This window comes from Schistocerca gregaria, chromosome 2 (genome assembly GCF_023897955.1).
Source record: "Schistocerca gregaria isolate iqSchGreg1 chromosome 2, iqSchGreg1.2, whole genome shotgun sequence".
Taxonomy (NCBI): domain Eukaryota; kingdom Metazoa; phylum Arthropoda; class Insecta; order Orthoptera; family Acrididae; genus Schistocerca; species Schistocerca gregaria.
In genome coordinates, this window is record NC_064921.1 from 802,804,406 (window position 1) to 802,828,610 (window position 24,205).

The 24,205-nt window shown below is 40.1% G+C and overlaps 1 protein-coding gene across 1 annotated transcript in view; it reads right to left on the reverse strand.

The window, feature by feature from the left end:
* LOC126336509 (33 kDa inner dynein arm light chain, axonemal-like) overlaps positions 1 to 14,358 on the reverse strand; it is a 129,324-nt gene extending 114,966 nt beyond the window's left edge. The window contains exons 1-2 of the mRNA XM_050000287.1: positions 14,202 to 14,358; positions 5,403 to 5,525 (exon numbers count right to left, since the gene is read on the reverse strand). Coding sequence (XP_049856244.1) covers positions 5,403 to 5,525; positions 14,202 to 14,276 — 198 coding nt within the window. The 5' untranslated portion in view covers positions 14,277 to 14,358. The remainder of the gene's footprint in view (positions 1 to 5,402; positions 5,526 to 14,201) is intronic.
* Between the last annotated feature and the right edge of the window lie 9,847 nt (positions 14,359 to 24,205).

Sequence of the window (24,205 nt, forward strand, 5' to 3'; positions counted from 1 at the left end):
ATACTAACGCGAATTCTTTACAGACGAATGGAAAAACTGGTAGATGCGGACCTCGGGGGAGATCAGTTTGGATTCCGTAGAAATGTTGGAACACGTGAGGCAATACTGACCTTACGACTTATCTTAGAAGAAAGATTAAGAAAAGGCAAACATACGTTTCTAGCATTTGTAGACTTAGAGAAAGCTTTTGACAATGTTGACTGGAATACTCTTTTTCAAATTCTGAAGGTGGCAGGGGTAAAATACAGGGAGCGAAAGGCTATTTACAATTTGTACAGAAACCAGATGGCAGTCATAAGAGTTGAGGGGCATGAAAGGGAAGCAGTGGTTGGGAAAGGAGTGAGACAGGGTTGTAGCCTCTCCCCGATGTTATTCAATCTGTATATTGAGCAAGCAGTAAAGGAAACATAAGAAAAATTTGGAGTAGGTATTAAAATTCATGGAGACGAAGTAAAAACTTTGAGGTTCGCCGATTACATTGTAATTCTGTCAGAGACGGCAAAGGACTTGGAAGAGCAGTTGAACGGAATGGACAGTGTCTTGAAAGGAGGATATAAGATGAACATCAACAAAAGCAAAACGAGGATAATGAAATGTAGTCCAATTAAATCGGGTGATGCTGAGGGAATTAGATTAGGAAATGAGACACTTAAAGTAGTAAAGGAGTTTTGCTATTTAGGAAGTAAAATAACTGATGATGGTCGAAGTAGAGAGGATATAAAATGTAGACTGGCAATGGCAAGGAAAGCGTTTCTGAAGAAGAGAAATTTGTTAACATCGAATATAGATTTAAGTGTCAGGAAGTCATTTCTGAAAATATTTGTTTGGAGTGTAGCCATGTATGGAAGTGAAACATGGACGATAACTAGTTTGGACAAGAAGAGAATAGAAGCTTTCGAAATGTGGTGCTACAGAAGAATACTGAAGATAAGGTGGATAGATCACGTAACTAATGAGGAGGTATTGAATAGGATTGGGGAGAAGAGAAGTTTGTGGCACAACTTGACTAGAAGAAGGGATCGGTTGGTAGGACATGTTTTGAGGCATCAAGGGATCACAAATTTAGCATTGGAGGGCAGTGTGGAGGGTAAAAATCGTAGAGGGAGACCGAGAGATGAGTACACTAAGCAGATTCAGAAGGATGTAGGTTGTAGTAGGTACTGGGAGATGAAGCAGCTTGCACAGGATAGAGTAGCATGGAGAGCTGCATCAAACCAGTCTCAGGACTGAAGACAACAACAACAACATTATACTGTTGCTTTATTCATAGAAAATTACTGTGCTATGAATGATGGTCCGACACATACTATGCACAATGGTCCAATTGGAATCTGAAACAGTTCTAGCAAAGCAATTGCAGGCAAATAAACAGTTCACTACATCACAAACACTGACAAATCGAGAGCCAGCTTCCGAATAATGCTTCAGGCATGTTCCTACTTCGGAACTCAAACACTTGTGTTCCTCAGGCCCTTCTAGCCCACCTTGCCCACTACACAAAACTCCACAATCTCTGCCTTGCATCTCTGTCCTGTGTTTTGTCACATGACACTCTATTCTAGTCATATTAATATCCATATACCTGACCATCATTTGCTTACAAACACTTTTGACAGTATTCAAATACTTCAACCAAATACATTACACTATTCTGTTCGCAGTTATTCCTATAATATACCATTATATTTTCTTGTTAAAATTATTTTTATTTTAACACATTGCAAGAACCAGAACAGCAATTGCTCAAAACAACTACTTTATTCTTTCTTGCCTGTTTCACACTATTTTATTTGAATTCCTCTACAACTATTAATACATAAATGTATTATTAAATAAATATAGAAAATTAAATATCAGTATAAATTGCCCAAGCAGAGGCTAGTGGCTTTATGTATTTGTGGATAATTCCATTTCAGGTACACAGTTTCACCTGTTATGTTAGATCATGGAGATATTTCCAGGAAAGAATAACACCACCAGTAAATGTAAGCTGTCATGGCATGTGTTGCATAACTTACTGAAAAGTCCTTCATATTATGCACTTACGTCTTTATAATTAATGCATTGTTGTTGTTGTGGTCTTCAGTCCTGAGACTGGTTTGATGCAGCTCTCCATAATACTCTATCCTATGCAAGCCTCTTCATCTCCCAGTACCCACTGCAACCTACATCCTTCTGAATCTACGTAGTGTAGTCATCTCTTGGTCTCCCCTACAATTTTTACCCTTCGCGCTGCCCGCCAATACTAAATTGGTGATCCCTTCATGCCTCAGAACATGTACTACCAACCGATCCCTTCTTCTGGTCAAGTTGTGCCACAAGCTTCTCTTCTCCCCAATCCTATTCAATACCTTCTCATTACTTATGTGATCTACCCATCTAATCTTCAGCATTCTTCTGTAGCACCACATTTCGAAAGCTTCTATTCTCTTCTTGTCTAAACTATTTATCATCCATGTTTCACTTCCATACATGGCTACACTCCATACAAATACTTTCAGAAATGTCTTCCTGTCACTTAAATCTATACTTGATGTTAACAAATTTCTCTTCTTCAGAAACGCTTTCCTTGCCATTGCCAGTCTACATTTTATATCCCCTCTACTTCGACCATCATCAGTTATTTTGCTCCCCAAATAGCAAGACTCCTTTACTACTTTAAGTGTCTCATTTCCTAATCTAATACCCTCAACATCACCCGACTTAATTCGACTACATTCCATTACCCTAGTTTTGCTTTTGTTGATGTTCATCTTATATCCTCCTTTCAAGACACTATCCATTCAAGTCAACTGCTCTTCCAAGTCCTTTGCTGTCTCTGACAGAATTACAATGTCATCGGCGAACCTCAAAGTTTTTATTTCTTCTCCATGGATTTTAATACCTACTCCGAATTTTTCTTTTGTTTCCTTTACTGCTTGCTCAATATACAGATTGAATAACATCGGGGAGAGGCTACAACCCTGTCTCACTCCCTTCCCAACCACTGCTTCCCTTTCATGTCCCTCGACTCTTATAACTGCCAACTGGTTTCTGTACATATTGTAAATACCCTTTCACTCCCTGTGTTTTACCCCTGCCACCTTCAGAATTTGAAAGAGAGTATTCCAGTCAACACTGTCAAAAGCTTTCTCTAGGTCTACAAATGCTAGAAACATAGGTTTGCCCTTCCTTAATCTAGCTTCTAAGATAAGTCGTAGGATCAGTATTGCCTCACGTGTTCCAACATTTCTACGGAATCCAAACTGATCTTCGCCAAGGTCGGATTCTACTAGTTTTTCCATTCGTCTGTAAGGAATTCGCGTTAGTACTTTGCAGCTGTGACTTATTAAACTGATAATTCAGTAATTTTCACATCTGTCAACACCTGCTTTCTTTGGGATTGGAATTATTATATTCTTCTTGAAGTCTGAGGGTATTTCGTCTGTCTCATACATCTTGCTCACCAGATGGTAGAGTTTTGGCAGGACTGGCTCTCCCAAGGCCGTCAGTAGCTCCAATGGAATGTTGCTACTCCGGAGCCTTGTTTCGACTCAGATCTTTCAGGGCTCTGTCAAACTCTTCACGCAGTATCATATTTCCCATTTCATCTTCATCTACATCCTCTTCTATTTCCATAATATTGTCTTCAAGCCCTTGTATAGGCCCTCTATATACTCCTTCCACCTTTCTGCTTTCCCTTCTTTGCTTAGAACTGGGTTTCCATCTGAGCTCTTGATGTTTATTCAAGTGGTTCTCTTATCTCCAAAGGTCTCTTTAATTTTCCTGTAGTCAGTATCTATCTTACCCCTAGTGAGATAAGCCTCTACATCCTTACATTTGTCCTCTAGCCATCCCTGCTTAGCCATTTTGCACTTCCTGTCGATCTCATTTTTGAGACGTCTGTATTCCTTTTTGCCTGCTTCATTTACTGCATTTTTATATTTTCTCTTTTCATCAATTAAATTCAATATTTCTTCTGTTACCCAAGGATTTCTACTAGCCCTCGTCTTTTTACCTACTTGATCCTCTGCTGCCTTCACTACTTCATCCCTCAAAGCTACCCATTCCTTTTCTACTGTATTTCTTTCCCCCATTCTTGTCAATTGCTCCCTTATGCTCTCCCTGAAACTCTGTACAACCTCTGGTTCTTTTAGTTTATCCATGTCCCATCTCCTTAAATTCCCACCTTTTTGCATTTTCTTCAGTTTTAATCTACAGTTCATAACCAATAGATTGTGGTCAGAGTCCACATCCACCCCTGGAAATGTCTTACAATTTAAAACCTGGTTCCTAAATGTATGTCTTACCATTATATAATCTATCTGAAACCTGTCAGTATCTCCAGACTTCTTCTATGTATACAGCCTTCTTTTATGATTCTTGAACCAAGTGTTACCTATGATTAAGTTGTGCTCTGTGCAAAATTCTACCAGGTGGCTTCCTATTTCATTTCTTTGCCCCAATCCATATTCAGCCACTATGTTTCCTTCCTTCCCTTTTCCTACTACCGAATTCCAGTTACCCATGACAATTAAATTTTTGTCTCCCTTCACTATCTTAATAATTTCTTTTATTTGATCATAATTTCATCAATTTCTTCATCATCTGTAGAACTAGTTGGCATATAAACTTGTACTGCTGTAGTAGGTGTGGGCTTCGTATCTATCTTGGCCACAATAATGCGTTCACTATGCTGTTTGTAGTAGCTTACCCGCATTCCTATTTTCCTATTCATTATTAAACATACTCCTGCATTACCCCTATTTGATTTTGTGTTTATAACCCTGTAGTCACCTGACCAGAAGTCTTGTTCCTCCTGCCACCGAACTTCACTAATGCCCATTATATTATCTAACTTTAACCTATCCATTTCCCTTTTTAAATTTTCTAACCTACCTGCCCGATTAAGGGATCTGACATTCCACGCTCCGATCCGTAGAACACCAGTTTTCTTTCTCCTGATAACGGCATCCTCTTGAGTAGTCCCTGCCCGGAGATCCGAATGGGGGACTATTTTACCTCCAGAATATTTTACCCAAGAGGACGCCATCATCATTAAATCATACAGTAAAGCTGCATGCCCTCGAGAAAAATTACGGCCGTAGTTTCCCCTTGCTTTCAGCTGCTCGCAGTACCAGCACAGCAAGGCCGTTTTGGTTATTGTTACAAGGCCAGATCAGTCAATCATACAGACTGTTGCCCCTGCAACTACTGAAAAGGCTGCTGCCCCTCTTCAGGAACCAGACGTTTGTCTGGCCTCTCAACAGATACCCCTCCGTTGTGGTTAAACCTACGGTACGGCTATCTGTATCGCTGAGGCACACAAGCCTCCCCACCAACAGAAAGGTCCATGGTTTATGGGGGGAGGAATTAATGCATATCCTTCAGGTATCTATATGTTTTGATAGTAAAATCATTACCTGCTGAATCCACAGCATATCATCCTTCTCAAACTCTATGGGAGGGCGAATGGCATTAAGGACTTCCCGTATCTCACAAAAGCGTTCATGTGCTGCTGGGACTGGCTCTGCTTCTCGTATTGCCTGAAAGTAAACATTTTCTGTGTGATTGTGAAATATGGTTTTGTAAATTAAAAATCTGACAACATCTTGTATATTTCTCAGCAATCTAAAAAAAATGTTTTGCTCTGATAGTCTAAATTTTCTTTTTCAAATTCAAATCAAGCATGGAATATAAATAAGTAGCAAATTTTCACGATTATATCATGTATTAACATTATTCAGTTTGTGTAATTTTAAGATTACCAGTTTTGTCCACAAACAATCTGAAATTTTATGTTTGAACTAAATATGCAGATACAGTTTCTGAAAGTGAAGGTTCTGAGATGTGGAATAAGTCAATGTACACATTAAGAAAGAAAGATGACATGAAGCTGTCATAAACTAATTCTGTACAAGAATAATTACACTAAGCCCGCCCTGTTAGCTGTGTGGGCTAACACACTGCTTTCCTGGCAGGACGGTACGCAGGACCCCGGCACGAATCCACCTGGTGGATTAATGCCGAGGTCCAGTATGCCGGCCAGTCTGTGGATGGATTTTAAGGTGGTTTTCTTTCTGCCTTGGCAAATGTAGGCTGGTTCCCCTTATTCCGCCTCAGTCACACTATGTCAGTGATTGCTGCACAAACACTTTCTCCATGTACACGTACACCATAATTACTCTATCGCGCAAAAAATGGGGTTACACTCATCTGGTGTGAGATGTTCCTGGGGGCAGGGGGTCCACTGGGGGTCGAACTGCACAATAACCTTGAGTTCGGTGTGCGGAGGTGGTGAGGTGAGTGGTCTGCTGTATCCTGTTGTGGGGCTGTGAACCTCTGAGGGCTACAGAAGGGATAGAGCCTCTCCGTCATTTCTAGGTTCCCGGTTCCATACAATACAATACAATACAACTACAATAAACTTCTGTATGTTATATTTACACTAAAATAATCACAATTTTAAAAAAGATAATCCCTCATCAATACTAAATATTTATTTATTTTTGTTTATTTGTTTATTTAACCTGATCTGATTAGGGCCATTATGCCCTCTCTTGTATCAGGTTAGGGGGTTCACAGGGCCAGCTTCAGACCTGAAGTGTTACCTCTATAAAAGCACAAGTTGTGCTGTAATTTTTACAGAAACCTGATTGGTATTCACCTAGTAGGTTGTTTGCAGTTAGGTTGTGTTTTAGCTAATCATGGACTATTTATTTTACAGACTTGTAATGGTTCAAAAAGAATGCAAATAAATCAGTAGTTAGAGGGCGCTGTGGCAATGTCCTTTTTTGTAGTGGCTTAACTAGTCCCTGTCCGCCTCCATAGCTGAGTGGTGAGTGCACCAGAATGCCATGCGAGGGGCCGGGGTTCGATTCCTGGCTGGGTCAGAGATTTTCTCCCCTTGGGGACTGAGTGTTGTGTTGTCTTCATTATCATATCATCCTCATCAACACACAAGTCACTGAAGTGGCATCAACTAAAAAGACTTGCATCAGGCAACTGGTCTACACAGTGGGAGGACCAATCCACATGATATTTTTTAACTAGTCACTGTTTTCAGGTCCCAGGTAATACACTTATGGTTAAGGAGTGGTTGAATATATCTGCTACAGGGGGCAGTAGTGAGACGATAACAAGCTTGAACATTTGGACTGTGTTGCCACTGTGCCCAGCAGATGCTGATCTCATACACATGATGGCTTTTTTAATGGTACTGACTTTTTTAATGGTACTGTAAGTAATGTGCTTTAGATAGAATATTTCACAGCTACAGCCATTTACCCCATGAAGTAATCACTGGTCTCTGCTTTGTTTATGGTTCAATTGCAGTTGCAGATAATGTAAAATACTGGTTCAGTTCTTCATCTGGGACAATGGGATCAGCTGGGGCTTTTACTATGCCTACATCAAACCATGCAGGTTTTCCCATAGGATAGCTGGTCTATTTCTGTGGTCAGTATATGGGCATGCCTGAGTTTTGTATTTCTCATAGATTAACTGACTCTCTTCCGCTTCTGCTTGCAAGCAATATAATTTTCAAGTATGAGGTACAGTTTGCAGGTCTCATGTTCAGCATGTCTGAGATTCCTGAGCTGCTTTAGTTCTTCAGTTAGCCAAGATGCAGGTTTTCCTGGTTTTAGGTGGGCATATTTGGCACATAGTTGAGAAAGTTTGTTAGTAAATCCATGAAATTTTATCTTTATTTCTGAGGAGGGAGGAGAAGACATGTCCCAAACTATTTCTTGCACCTCAATTGCAAGTTCAGATAAATCAATGCATCTGAAGTCTCAGTATACAGTCATTTGTGGTTTCTTTCTGAGGCATTTAAGTAAGAACATCATAAGAATTACATCATTGGCACACATGTGAGGTAAGAATTACCGGTTCTTGGTCTATGTAAACAATGGAGAAAATTAACTGGAATGAATGGAGGCATAAATTAGTAGAAACGAGGGGTGTTCAAGCACTAACACGTTTGGATTTGATAGCGAACTTTAACTGGCCTTATACAGTTATCATATCGTTTTAGGTTGCTTTCACTTTTCAGTCTCACACCACTGGGCAGAATGAACATCTGTCGAAGCTACGTTTTTGTGTAAAATCCTGGAATGTAAAATAAAATCTTCTTAGTACAGAAGATTTTCTATTCCCTGTAACTAACGAGGTTGGCGGAAGATAGTCCTAACTCTCAATTTAATAGCATAGACACTGATCGTGTTATCTGATATGTATTCGTATGTACCACACCCATTGGTATCAACAAGTAGTCTCATACGAATCGGTAGGAAGCGCTTGCCTTCTTTTTACATTACTGGGCCTTATTGCACAACTCAAAATACGCTCTTGTGCGTTATCACTTTCTCCAACCATCCAGGACGCTAATCTACTGCACTTACAAGTGTCAATAGAGCGTAACAAGTCACGTCGACCAGTAACGTAGGCTGCGTAACAGTAATTGTCTGTGGTAATTAAAACCTCGTGGGAACTCTTCCCATCAGAGTTTATAGTTCTTAAATTTATTTATTTACTTATCCTTGTTCTTTGGTGAGTTATATTATCTTCTATCTTTCTCTTTTGTGCTGTTGTCTACTGTCTACCAGCTTCCATGTTAATTTGAGTGTAACTGCTTTTTAAAATATTATTTATATTCCAATTTGGACTTTTCATTGTTCGTCTACTATCTAAAACATATTTTCTGAATTTATCTTTCAGTTTCAATTTTTATGATGAAAAGTGCATTAAATGTGGTGTGGATGTAAACATTAGGCTATGCTACAGATCTGTTTGTTACCCCAAGCGTTATCTGGCATTCACATTCATTGGCTTTGTCGACTCACAACTGAATTATCTCCTTCTAACCTAGCCTAGAGCTTGAGCTGTGCTAAAGATTGGTCTGTCACCACAACCAAGTTTTAAGGGGGATCCAGTATCACACTCTAGCTGCTTCAAGTATCAGAAACATGGTTTTTTTTTAATGTAGTCATTAGTTATAGTAGAATTAAAGGCTGGTGTTGGTTCAAGGTAGCTTTTGCCACTATAAGTTAGTAAAAAACTGTCATCACCATCAACAAAAGCCACACCCAATAGCCATACAAATCCCACCACGGCTTGGGAACTTTTTCCAGTTTCCCAAGTCTGCTGGCTGCTATTGAGCTGTTAAATGTGGGTTCCTTAAACAGGTTCTGAATCCTTTAGGGGATTCAGCAGAGTTTCCCAATCCTCATATTTGGAAGTTTTTATGATTTCCGAGCAACATACTGGCATCCATTAAAAAAACTGCTTTAGTGCTGCAATGATTTAAATTTTTCACCAACTGTAATAATGAACGTTCTGGAAACTGTATTGTCAACCCTCTGTTGTTGTAGAGGGCACCAATAATGCGTGATAACCTGCTCATCATGGATCCAGCATGTAGCCTTTCAAATTGCTCTGTGAAACAATCTCCGAAGACCACAAGGATGCCTGAAATTTGTGAGTGCATCATAACCTCCAAACTAAATTTCATTAACATTGCCAACCTATCAGCTGCTTATCAATTTACCTTCCATTAGGTATGGGGTGCACTCAATGACTGTGATATGACTTTCAAATGACAGAGCACAGCAATCAGTCATACTTTTGTTTCAGGCTTTGCTAGGCAAATCTACATTTTGGCTATTGTGTAGCCATTATCAATGCACTATTTCATAATATCAATGCATATCCTAGTACATCAGTCTAAAGCTGCAAAAGAGGTGTTTGGGTTCTGTTTACTATACGTCAAACCAGTAATACCATGAGCCCGCATCTCGTGGTCGTGCGGTAGCGTTCTCGCTTCCCATGCCTGGGTTCACGGGTTCGATTCCCGGCGGGGTCAGGGATTTTCTCTGCCTCGTGATGGTTGGGTGTTATGTGCAGTCCTTAGGTTAGTTAGGTTTAAGTAGTTCTAAGTTCTAGGGGACTGATGACCATAGATGTTAAGTCCCATAGTGCTCAGAGCCATTTGAACCATTTTAATACCATGAAGCGGAAACTGGAAATACCATTAAGCAAGACTGTATTTTCTCTTCAAAATTATTTTATTCCTTATTTTGTAGCTTTCAAAAATTAACACACTTATAGAAGCTAACTGCTTTACAACTACACAACTGCCTCCCACCAAAATGTAACACATACTCTTAAGTAAACACGAATAAAGATATATCCTGTACATGTGCAGGGAGAGGAAAGAAGGTTGTTGCATCTAGCTTATGATGACAACCTATATGGGGTCAAGCAGTCAGGACTTATGAGTGGGCATCCAGGGCTTTCATTAAATGACAAAATAGGAAAGAAAGAGAATATATTTCAGTGTATGGAATCTAAAGGGCACATGTGGGGACAAAGTTAGCAGGTTCAGGCCAGTCTAGGAGGACGAACAACTAAATAAGTGGGCAACAGAAGGGGAGTTGGTTCAAGTTAATTTATGTTGAAGGCCGGTCACGGAGTGCACAGCCAGAGGCTCTGCCTCCCAAAAAAGATGTCTGTGCTAGTCAAAGTCAGCATCACAAGAAAGAGACGCAATTGTGTTTTGCACTGCAGAATCCTGCGGAGTCCACAAATGTGACCTGTATCCAACGCATGCTATTAGCTAAAAATGATGGCTTGAATTCGCTATCAGTTTCAGCAGAGAGCTCAAGGTGCCTCTTGTCAGCAGCTATAACCAGACAGAACTGCCTGAGTTCTAAAAAGACAGGCAACTTGTGTCATGTAGGCACAGCTGAAGTTGCTCTGGAAGAAAACTTGTCAAGACTTAACTGGGGCCTTTGAAATAATTTTTTTAAAACCATATCCCTAAAATTCCTTGACTGGCTGCCACCCTCTACATTCCATTTCAGAGCACAAATACGTTCACATGATTGATATAACTGATTTCCTTAACCAAATAATTACAATTTGAATAATAAGTCTTCTATTGATTTTATCTTTTTGGACATTTATGGAAAACAATACATGTGTTACTATATCTAACGACGGTATTCACAACTTCACAAGTGAACAAAACTGTGTGATGCATTAGAAATATGAAAATAATTATGTTTCCCATAAACCAGTAATTTTGTCATCATTGTGTTTCATCAATGTACATTTACATCAAAATTATAGAAAATATACAATTTGCATTTTTTATCTCTTTGGATCACGTTCTAAGTGACAGTATCTCAGGTTCTATAACACTTGATGAAAGAAGGAGGTGAGTTCATTGATAGCTGAGATTTATTTTTTCAGATTTGTCACTTTCTCCGTTGACCCAACATGTTACCACTCTTTTAGTTCCAACACCACCACCACCATGGCTACCATAACATTTCACAATGACTAGAAGCAAGTTGTCATTATTCATCTTGCCTGTGCCAACCCCAAGCAATGCAGGGCCAGCCGCCAAGTGGTGGCACAATGACACATCAGAAGACAGTCCCACCTCAGCACCTGTGCCACTGACAGCTAGTGCCACCTCAAGACATTGAGCAACAAACAAACTTCATTTAACGCTGGAGCAGAACAGACTCTCTTTCATTTGCCTATTGTATTGGCTTGTAGTAACTTGAGTTCTGCTCTTGCGACGAATTGTATTCGTATCCTGATCTTGGCCTGGCTTTACGTTCTGGTGTTGTATGGATTATCAGAACTGTGTTCACATTGAAACACTTAGAACTTTGTGTGGAATAACAACACAAGTGGCTGTGAGGGTGACTGGACTCACTACATATATTTCTTGCCAATCTGATGATGACGTCTAGTGGATCCTTTGAGGTGATTCTTGAAAGTTTGTTGCAGCAGCAGCAGCAGCTGGAAAGCCAGACAGCCAACGTTGTTTGAAAAGCAACAGTAGGAACATACAGCCATGTTAGACAATATGCTGACAGGATCAGCCCATCTGCCCCCCCCCCCCCCCCCCTCCCCTCTGCCCCCATGCTGAGTTTACAAATGACTGGGAGGCAGACAAAGCTCTGTCCTACAACTTCTATTATTCCTTTATTACACTGATGATGGAAATGCTTTTATAAAGGCAAGTGAGTAAATAAATAAATAATTTCCAGATGACATTAGCATTTTCACAACAGCTGTAAACAAAATGTTTATGAAATCAGCAATAGTTACTTCATAGTCTCTGGTTACTAGCTGTCCTTAAAATAATAATAATAATAATAATAAATAAATAAATAAAAAGCTATCTTTGTGAATTTCCTGTGTTCCTCACTTCTACAAAAAATTTATACAATATCATGTCTTAACAATATATCACTGAAATTGGTTAATAAAAGTAAAGTTCTAGGAATATGGCTATCAAACAATTTAAAATGAGACTGTTATGTGAACACTCTTGAAACAAAGCCTCCAAATTGTGCTCTTCATATACTAAACCAAAGTGCAAGCAGGTCAAGATGGCTCAGATATATCCTGTGCACTTCCATTCACTACTTCGGTATGGACTAATATTATGGGGAAATGCAGCCACCTGCATCAAAATCTTTAGAATGCATAAAAAAGCAGTCAGGGCTACCTGAAGCTCAAAGAAACTGGAAACATGCAGATCATAATTCGTTCAGCTGAAAATAATAAGCCTACCAAATCATCACACACATGTAACCCTGCTTGCAAAAGACAATCTTTAAAACAGAACTGGGGACCTACAACAAAATAAACATGTCTGCAACCACAACACAAGAACCATCTGTCAATAGCAGATGTGGCAGTTTATAGCACTATTCTGTCAGAAACTGTTTCACACATGACTGTTATTTTATTCAACAGCTTACCTAGTGTGATACTTGAGTTTTCCCTGGAGTACTGAGTATGCCATGGAATTTCAGGACTGCAGGTGGATGGCACTGATATCCTGTCACAATATTTCAGCTATAAACCATTTAGCTATCTTCAGGTGAGTGTGGTAAGATGTCATCCAGTTGCAATTCCGAAATTTCACAGGGTAGCCTACCTAGTAATTTAAAGTAACAGTCGCATAAAAATACCTGTAAACATAACATTGCGCCATTTTTGATGAAACGATGCTTTCACTCAGTAAAAGAATTCATGTATTTTTGAATCTGTAATTATGGATATTTCTACCACTTAAATTGTGTTGTAATTAATGAAGTTAATTTATGTATGGTCTCTCTCTCTGTTTTGACTTGTCCTATTGTCAGTACACTACTGAAGCATGTAATCAGAATGGACCAATAAATGATGTGATGACGATGACGAAGAACAATCAGAAATATGGTATGTATGCAATGGGTGACCACCTAGGGCAAGTGGGTCAGTACCTGGCTGGGGGAGGAGAAATGAAAGATCTTGAGAGAGATCTGGGGCACAAAAGCAAGGTAAAGTCTACATACACAGATCAAGGCAGGTGCTGTATGAGAGTGTTGAAACAGTTTCAACCTTCATAAGTATGAGAAACCAGATTTTCTGGGTACATCATGAAGATACAGGGCAAACATGTTGACCAAGATGGTGGAAGACATGCTTTATAGGTAACAAATGAATAAAAGACGTCAGAGGACATTGGAAAACAATTGGAACCGATAAAAATCCGTACGGAGCACTGCAGAATAGAAATCCAGTGGAAGGCCACATGTGGTCTGATACTGGAATAAAAGTTAAGATCATGGAAGCAGAGAGTGCCAGGGCAAGAGAATGAAGAGATATGGGAAAAAAAGGACGAACTGAAAAGGTCTCGCATGATGCTAAGGAGTCGACACGAACAAAAAAAAAAAAAAAAAAAAAAAAATATGGAAATTAACGTTGCATGAGTCATCCGTGATGTGACACTATTTCTGCTAAGAACGATTGAGTCATTTCAATCAAACAGCGAAAAGATATATGAATATCATTTTTCGTAAAAGCCTTTACTCTCTTAAAAATGCCCTTTCAATGTCGCATTAGCGTCCCACTCATGAGTCAGCTTTCCAAATCTAACCTGTTTGAAAGATACGGTTTCTACTTGCTTCTTTCTTCCCACAACGATAAACACATCGTTGTGTAACCTATCCGCAGATTTCGTCGACTGAAAAGCTGCAGCGTGACTTTCCCACACGAATTTCGTGAACGGCAAAACTAAATCAGAAAACATGCACTCGTGTTTGAAGAAACTGCCGGTATGTCACGAAACGTGAATGAGTGTGTTCAGTAGGATATTTGTTTTTAAACAAACTATCGCCTAGTATTTGTTGGTTTGATTGACAAAAGTTTACCCTGTCTGCTGGTGTTTCAGTAACGACGTACGGTTCATCATACTTCAGGAGCAACTGTGGCACTGGCTCAAACATTTGTTACGAATAAAAACTCCAGTTCCTTCGAATCACGCACCAGGCCGAAGCCAATTTCAGTCGTCGTCTATCACCGCGTCCGCTGTTCAAACAATGGAATGAACATTACAGATAAAACACACTGCGAGTATCGAAAACAAATAGAAATATGTGGCGGGAGAGAAAAACGAAAGTTTTCATTTCGTCTCTTACTGTATACTAATCTTCTACAAATTCTCCTTCGGTTTGTGTCTTACATCATTAAAAACAATACGTGACACAAAGTTGACTTTGCTATTCGTTTACAAATACTTAAATAACCTGTTTCAATCTAAACTGACTGTCAAACGTTCTGAAGCCTAGTTACAAATTGTATTCAAAAACTACGCGCAAAGGTCCGGTTCTTGGTCTATGTAAACTATGGAGAAAATTAACTGGAATGAATGGAGGCATAAATTAGTAGAAACGAGGGGTGTTCAAGCACTAACACGTTTGGATTTGATAGCGAACTTTAACTGGCCTTATACAGTTATCATATCGTTTTAGGTTGCTTTCACTTTTCAGTCTCACACCACTGGGCAGAGTGAACATCTGTCGAAGCTACGTTTTTGTGTAAAATCCTGGAATGTAAAATAAAATCTTCTTAGTACAGAAGATTTTCTATTCCCTGTAACTAACGAGGTTGGCGGAAGATAGTCCTAACTCTCAATTTAATAGCATAGACACTGATCGTGTTATCTGATATGTATTCGTATGTACCACACCCATTAGTATCAACAAGTAGTCTCATACGAATCGGTAGGAAGCGCTTGCCTTCTTTTTACATTACTGGGCCTTATTGCACAACTCAAAATACGCTCTTGTGCGTTATCACTTTCTCCAACCGTCCAGGACGCTAATCTACTGCACTTACAAGTGTCAATAGAGCGTAACAAGTCACGTCGACCAGTAACGTAGGCTGCGTAACAGTAATTATCTGTGGTAATTGAAACCTCGTGGGAACTCTTCCCATCAGAGTTTATAGTTCTTAAATTTATTTATTTACTTATCCTTGTTCTTTGGTGAGTTATATTATCTTTTATCTTTCTCTTTTGTGCTGTTGTCTACTGTCTACCAGCTTCCATTTTAATTTGAGTGTAACTGAAGTGTACAAAAAATGATAGATAAAAACAAGTGCATCAATGAACGGAGTACCATAACATTATTCGGACTGCTTTCTGAGAGGAGATGCTACAGTGTTGACCCCGGAAAGTGCAACTACAGTCCCGTACGTATCGCTCACTTAGGGATCGTGAAGGTAAGATTAGAATAATTACTGCGCGCACAGAGGCATTCGAACTATCATTCTTCCCGTGCTCCACACGGGAAGAAACGCTAACAACTGCTACAATGGGACGCAGTCTCTGCCAGGCATCTCACGGTCGTTTGCAGAGTGCAGATGTAGATGTAGACTCCACCTTCGAAACGTACTCTGCAGCTACAGTGCTTATACCAGCCATGGAGAATCTATCCACAAGAACATCCGCACTTTGCATAAACACTTCAAGGCAACCTTTTCTTCAGTGAAAAGTCAAATATTTTTGGGTCCCTTGCACAATATGCGATAGTAGTGAAACATGAAAGCGTTGCACCGAAGCACCATTACGATTATGCAAATGGCGGACAAATACATGACCGATATTGGCGCCATAAGACCTGCTCGGCGAGGTCACAGCAGAACTTCGTGCCATTTATCCAGGGCCGTTCCTAGATCTTTTGCCTCCCCTCATGAACCATGGACCTTGCTGCTGGTGGGGAGGCTTGCGTGCCTCAGTGATACAGGTGCAACCACAGCAGAGGGATATCTGTTGAGAGGCCAGACAAACGTGTGGTTCCAGAAGAGGGGCAGCAGCCTTTTAAGTAGTTGCAGGGGCAACAGTCTGGATGATTGACTGTGTTGGAATTGTGTGAACAATATATTTTGCACTGTGTGAAATAGACCTCTTTGGCATTGTCTAGCACTCTTTGTGTGCGCTAATTATTCTGTTGTGTTCGCTGTAAATTTTTTTGTTCTTGAATGTGCAAATATAGTTATTAGTAAAATGTCATTTTTTCTCCTTAATACTTATTCAGCTGCGCAAATTCCAATAGGTTATGGGCCCAGACTGCGTTTGGAATAAGTATATCAATAAAATAGTAGGGAGAAAGTATTGGAAAAGTTCCAATTTACGTGAAGTGCGAGTTGTCCTTACAAGACGATCGCAATTTTTTCCGCATTATTTTTCGGTGTTCTTTACGGCAATTAAAAGGAAGTTACCGTTAAGAATGAGTGCTGCACAAATTCCACAGACTGAAAGACTTATAGGTCGCAAAAACTATGCAACCTGGAAGTTCGCAGTAGAAGCTTATTTACGTTTAGGCGACATATGGGATGTGGTAGATGGGACAATGAAATCCACAGATCAGAATTATTCAAGCAAGGATAGGAAAGCAAAATCAAAATTGATATTACTGATTGATTCGGTGAATTATGTTCACGTTGAAAAAGCTGCTACAGCGAAAGAAGTCTGGGACAATTTACGAAGTGCATTCGAGGATGGTGGTCTTACGAGAAAAGTAGGATTATTACGCGAGTTAATTACCACTCGTCTGGACAAATGTAAGAATGTAGACGAATACGTTAACAAAATAATAACCACGTCGAACCGACTGAGAAACTTCAGATTCGAGATCGCTGACGTATGGATAGGAATATTGCTGTTGGCAGGACTGCCCGAAAGGCATGCACCTATGATTATGGGACTTGAAAGCTCGGGTATACCAATCACAGGCGACAGTGTTAAGGTGAAAATCCTGCAGGACGTAAAGAGTGCTCCAAGCTGTTGTACATTGGAGAAGAAAGGTGCGTCTGCTCTCTATTCAAAAAACAAAAAGAAGAAATTGGTGAGGTGCTATAAATGTCAGAAGATGGGGCATATTGCGTCTCAGTGCAAAGAAAAAGTAAGCCCAAGATCAGACACTCAGCAAAAGAGGTATGTTACTGATGGCCCAGACAGAAGGACCAATAACAAAGGTAAGGCACTCTCATGTTTTTATTCTTTTAGTGGCATGAGTAATCGTGATATGGAATGGATTTTAGACTCAGGTGCATCTGTGCATATTGTTAAAGATAAATCACTTCTTTATGACATCAAAGATAAGACTCATATGCGAATATCTACTGCTGATGGCAACAAGCTCCAGTGTCACCTGGCTGGGAAACTAGATCTACATGTAAGTGTAAATGGTGAATCAGATATGGTTACAGCACACAATGTTCATTATGTGAAAAATGTGGCAACTAACCTGCTGTCTGTAGGGGAAATTGTCCAGAAAGGAAATACAGTCGCTTTTGACATGCAGGGTGCAAGAGTAATCAGTGAAAGTGGTGAAGTTATAGCTACAGCAAGTAACGAAAGGGGTATTTTTAAGCTGGATGCTATTTATTGACAGTAGACATAAAAATGTTAGTGATTCAGTATATTCAGCAGAAGGTTTTTTATGGCACCGGAGGATTGGACATCTAAATAGAAAGAGTATGTCTATAATAAAGGATATGGTAAAGGGAATACAGAATTTTAGTGTGTCCAAGAATCCTTGTGAGACATATATAAAGGAAAAACAAGCAAGGTTACCCTTCAAGACTAGTAAGAGTAAATCCACAGAAGTCTTACAGTTAATCCACACAGATGTATGTGGCCCGATGGAGAGTGAATCCATGGGAGGGAGTAATTATTTTCTCACGTTTATTGATGATTACTCACGATATACTCATGTTTATTTTCTTAGTTCTAAAGACCAAGTGAGTGATATCTTTGAGGAATATTGCAATATGGTTGAAAGGTGGACGGTAAAGAAGATCAAGGTCATCAGGTCTGATAATGAGAGAGAATATATTAACCAGAAATTGAAGAAACTTCTGGCAGAAAAGGGAATCAGGCATCAAACTACCATAAGGTACAGCCCATCTCAGAATGAGGTTGCTGAGAGGGCTAATAAGACCATTGTTGAGAAAGGAAGGAGCATGATGACTGACGCTGAATTATCCAAAGATTTTTGGGCAGAGGCAGTGTCAACAGCTGTATATTTGAACAATAGATCACCTACAAAAGCATTAAAGAATAGAACCCCTTATGAGATATGGATAGGAAAGAAACCTAATCTAAGCAATATAAGGGTTTTTGCGTGTGATGCAATGTCACATATTCCAAAACAGCTAAGAGGAAAGTTGGATCCGAAAACTAAAAAGTATATTTTTGTAAGCTATTGTGAGAATTCAAAGGGCTACCGATAGATGGATCCATTGACTAAAAAGATTGTCACAAGTAGAGATGTAATATTCTTTGAAAATAGAAATGACTCTAAAGAGAGCAAAACCACTTAGTCAACTGCACCTAGTTCAGAGGGTGAAACCTTGTGTGAGGAAATAGAAAGTGAAGAAGAGGAAGACGACATCCAAGGACAAATGGATACAATTTATGATGACAATGAGTTAGAGGATGGAAAAAATGAAGAAAACAATGTAAGGCGTTCTTCTCGTGTACCAGAACCGAAGGAATATCCGGATTTTGAGATGTATACAGCACAGTCTTTTAATGATGAGCCAAGAACAGCAGAAGAAGCAATGAGTGGCCCAAACTCTCAAGAATGGAAAGAAGCAATGAAGAGAGAATTAGAATCTTTATATCAGAACGAAACCTTTGAATGGGTAGATATGCCAGGAGATAAGAAACCACTGCAGGCAAGATGGGTGTTCAATCTGAAGAACCCTGAAAGCTCATCACCAAAATACAAACCAAGACTTGTGGTAAAAGGATATTAACAAAAACAAGGGGTAGATTACGAAGAAACTTTTTCACCTGTAGTCAAGTATGCATCATTGAGATATCTTTTAGCCTTGGCAGTAAAACTAAATTTAATAATTCATCATATGGATGTTAAAACGGCGTATTTAAATGGGAAATCGGAGAAGGAGCTATATGTCATTCCACCAAGGGAAGCCATAAAAACCAGATCAGAAAGTAAAAAGATCTGGCGTTTGAGAAAAAGTATTTATGGACTTAAACAAAGTGGACGTTGTTGGAATCGATGTCTACATGAAACTCTAATAAATATGAATATGAAGTCATCCAAGGAAGATCCCAGCATTTACTACAAGGGAGAAAAGAAGAAATAATAATAATAACGGCGATATGGGTGGACGATTTCTTTATCCTGACTGAAACTGAAGGCCAAATGAGAATTTTCAAGAAACAGCTGCAAACCAAGTTTAAGGTGCATGATTTGGGAGAAGTCAAACGTTATTTAGGTATACAGGTTACTAAGGATGAAGAAAGACAAGAATTGAGCATAAGTCAATCATCATACACAGAAAAAATATTAAAGAAATTTGGCATGAGTGATTGCAAACCCATAAGTACTCCAATGGAAGTAGGAGTGAAGTTAAGTGTAAATGAGGCTGGTGTGGAATGTGACAAGAATGTTCCTTATTTAGAACCAGTAGGGAGTCTGTCATATTTGTCTCAAACGTCACGACCCGACATTGCTTTTGCCACCAATGCAGTGAGCAGATATTGCAGAGACCCAAAGGAAAAGCACTGGAAAGCTGTAAAGAGGATATTCCGATACCTAAGAGGAACCTCAAACTATGACTTAAAATACCATAGAGATGGTAACGCAAAACTAGAGGGATATAGCGATGCGGACTGGGGGAGTAAATTGGGAGACAGATACTCCACCACTGGCAGCTGTTTTAAATTAATGGGGGGCCTCACATCATGGTCCTGTCAAAAGCAAAAAAACTGTTGCGTTGAGCACTGTAGAGGCCGAGTATATGGCACTATCTTAAACCACGCAGGAAGCATTATGGCTACGAACATTAATAAGTGAAATAGAACCCAATTTAATTGAGAAACCTACAACCATCTTCTGTGACAATAAGGGAGCCATAAACCTAGCTAAAATGATGTTACTAGTGCTAGGACAAAGCATATTGATATACGGCACCATTTCATTCGGGACCACGTAGAGCGACAGAACATTGCCGTGGACTATCTGCGCACAGAAGACATGTTAGCTGACTTTCTGACCAAACCCTTGTAAAGGGAGAAGATTGAGAAGATTGTGGGACTATTTGGTTTGTCTTGTGGAAGCAACACACAAAATATAAGTTCAAGGAGGGGTGTTGGAATTGTGTGAACAATATATTTCGTGTGTGACGGCGCAAAGTACACTGTGTAAAATAGACCTCTTTGGCATTGTCTAACACTCTTTGTGTGCGCTAATTATTCTGTTGTGTTCGCTGTAAATTTTTTTGTTCTTGAATGTGCAAATATAGTTATTAGTAAAATGTCATTTTTTCTCCTTAATACTTATTCAGCTGCGCAAATTCCAATAGACTGATCCGACCTTGTAACATTAACCAAAACGGCCTTGCTGTGCTGGTACTGCGAACAGCTGAAAGCAAGGGGAAACTACAGCCGTAATTGTTCCGTAATAGTCACAAACTGTTTTGTACTAAAACTGTGGACACTGTGTATCATGTATCGATGATACTTTACTGGCATCCACAGTTGGTAATGAGGCGTAGCGCCATATAACGATCCTGCCTTGGAGGCAGTGAAGCGGGAGATGTTTCTCAGAGCTGGATAGTGACCGATGGTGACGCGAGACTGGACGCGCACGTAGTGTATGTATCAGCCGATAGAGGACAATATTTGGTAGGGGGACTGTGATTTTAGTTTCGATTGTGCCCAGTAGAGTGCACTAAAGTAATAGAATGTTTTTCATAAACTGTTCTAGTATTTTCATAAAGTGTTATTATGTCTTTTTGTCTATGTAAAATGTTATAAATTTGTGTTAGCAGTATGAATGATGCGTGAGTGTCGTTTAAGGATAATATGAAAATAATTGTTTAACGAGTTATGTAGTGGGATTTAGTGTGGGTACATTTCGAAGAAGTATGGATGTGGACAACTGGATTTTTGTAGAATAGATATGTAAAGTAAGTTTATGGTAAAGGGAAAGTTAATTCAGGTATAAATAACAATAGTAAATAACTTTATGCATAAACAAAACTTCGGCATATTAGATAATTACGTCGGTAAAAAGTGCAGTCGTTAGGTTTACTATTTTGCGATTGGTTATTGATGAAAAGCGCGGATTGACGTGGGGGAATGTTGTTTCGCTATTGGCTGTTGAGTAAACTGACCAATGGTAAAGCAATATACTTCGCGCGCCTTTCTCTGCTGGTAGAGAAGACTTAAGAGTATTATAGAGAGGAGTGGGAGCCTAGCCATGAAACAGTTTGGACGTGTGTAGTAGTAGTTCCGATGGAAATGATAAGTTGCCGGATGTAGCAGTGTTTCATACATCAAACGTGTGGTAAAGTGACGGCATGATTATGGGAGTGTAGAAATTTTGGAAATTTTAAGTGAATTTTGTGAAGAAAAAAGACATATATTCCGCTTGGCGTATTGAGCAAGTCGGTGGCTAAAAACTGTGACTGCATTTGGTACGACAGACTTAATATTTGGCGAGCATTTTCAATCAAAAAGAATCAGTATTTTTGTAGCTATTACGTTTTCGGGAAATGCAACACCATAAACTTGTTAACGCGAGTGAAAGGGATTATGAGTGGCTGTGTTAAGACTAGCACGGGCTTGGCAGTGATGCTTGTTCACCTAAGTTTCAGAATATACTAACTGAGGACAAAATTTCCAACCTTTCATTTGTGTGAAAATTTTCTCCCGAAACGTAGATTAGTGACTTTAATTGCAGCCTGGTTCACATCGAAGTACAGTAGGTTTCGCTCGGCTTTCCTACTGATGATCTGCTGAGACAATGTTCACAGGTGGGTGCAGGTCCGTCGTAAAGGGACGGAAAGAGCCGCGCCGCCGCAGTAACAGCATTGCAAGTTTCCGATAGTGGTCAAATGAGATCTGGCGGACCCAGTGATGTGTGCCCACTGAACCATGCCTCCAGTAGCTCCATACCATGAGCATCCTCTGCAGCCGCGATATAGGATGTCTGACGGCATGCTCTCCAACACCTAGTCCATGCTTAGTACATGAGACTCTTCCTTGTCAACGTTGTGATAGCTGGACTCTGTTTCTTGTTGCATACTTGTAATGAGTCTTCGTTGGCGTAGAGAAATACAAATCAAGTAAATCTTCTGTTTGTTGTCTCAACTTGTTTGCTAATCGTTTCTACAACGTCAGTTGTCGCAGCACTCTCACTCAGAGTCAACAAATAGCGCAACTGCTTGAGGTGATGAATCGCTCATGGCGTCGCTGATGACTTAACACAAAATGCCGGGCTCAACGGCAGCGCCACCGCTTGCACCACTTGCATATGTGCTGCCACGTCTTGGGTTTGACGAAGTGAAGGAAGACTAGCTCGCACAATTCAATGTACACATCACAGCGCTTCACATACAAGGTACTGACAAACATTCTTATTTATTGAGCTCGGCGGGTGTGCTTACTCAATACGGTCGCAGGTTCGAATCCTGCCTCGGGCATGGATGTGTGTGGTGTCCTTAGGTTGGTTAGGTTTAAGTAGTGCTGAGTCCTACAGGACTGATGACCTCAGATGTTAAGTCCCATAGCGCTCAGAACCTTATCGGTTTTGCGTCAAACTTGATCCACGTCGCGCCCTGAACTCGTACCGTACAAGGACCTATTGCAGGCACTTATAAAGTGTTATGTGGACAGGGAACAAGGGATGGTTACCTGTAAAAAATTCTTTTGGTTGCGTAAACAACAAGGACAGGCATACTGCCCTTTGGGTGAAAGAATTGCAACGCTTTATTAGACAGTGTAGATTCAAATGTGAATGTGACAAGTATTACAGTGATACAATGGTTCGTGATGCCATCAAGGACAATGAAGCTGAGTCTTGAATTCGGGAACAGATTCTTAAAAATCCGGACCCCTCCTTGCAACAGGTTGTGCAGATTCTAGACTATCAGCAATCCGGCGGAAGTTCAGCCAACAGCTTTGAGGTAACGCCTGTTTCTTTTGTAGACAAACACTGAAAGCACGCCTCAGAGCAGGCTCGCAAACAGCGGCTCGGCAAGCCACAGTCAGAGCACTCACGTCAACACATGTCGCATCCGGCACGAAGTGTGAAGTCGTGCCCTTCACTGTAATCGCCAATCTTGACCCTCGCGTGAAGCGACGCAAGGCGCTCCCCTCTGCTCCTGCTTCAAGTAAGTCACAAACAGTGTGTAGTGCGTTTTCAAAGCAGTCAGTGCAAAACAACAATGCAATAGCCGTTCAGGAAAGGCTCCCACCTCATGTGCAGTGCTACGTGAGGTCAAGGAACTTTTTGTGCCTCTTACTATTGTCAGACCATCAGTCCGTTTGCAACTCGACATGGGAGCTTCAGTGACTTTGCTCAACCGTTGCACTTACGAATTGCATGACATTTCCAAATCCCTCAGAAAACAACCCCTGAAATTCCGCACACAACTTAGCAACACTTTCCCCGGAATCTAAAGAAGAAACAGAAAGTACTTTGCCATGAATGCTTAATCCAAACAAATCAAAAGATACTAGAGCGCACCGCTCCATATGCTTACAGCGTGTAACGTTCAAGACATTCCTGTCTTAGGCACTTGTAGCCTTTCTGCAACTTTCCAGAATTTGAGAAAGACAGTGACATTTACTGAACATTCTTCCTCAGAGAGTGTTAATATTTTTGCTCTCGTCTCTTTTGATCTGTTTAGATTAAGCATTCAGTCTCTTTTGATCTGTTTAGATTAAGCATTCAGGGCAAAGTACTTTCTGTTTCTTCTTTTGATTCTGGGGAAAGTGTTGCTAAGTTGTATGCGGAATTTCAGGGTTTGTTTTCTGAGGGATTAGGCAAAGCCACACAAGTAGCCATGTATGGACGTGAAACGTGGATGATAAACAGTTTAGGCAAGAAGA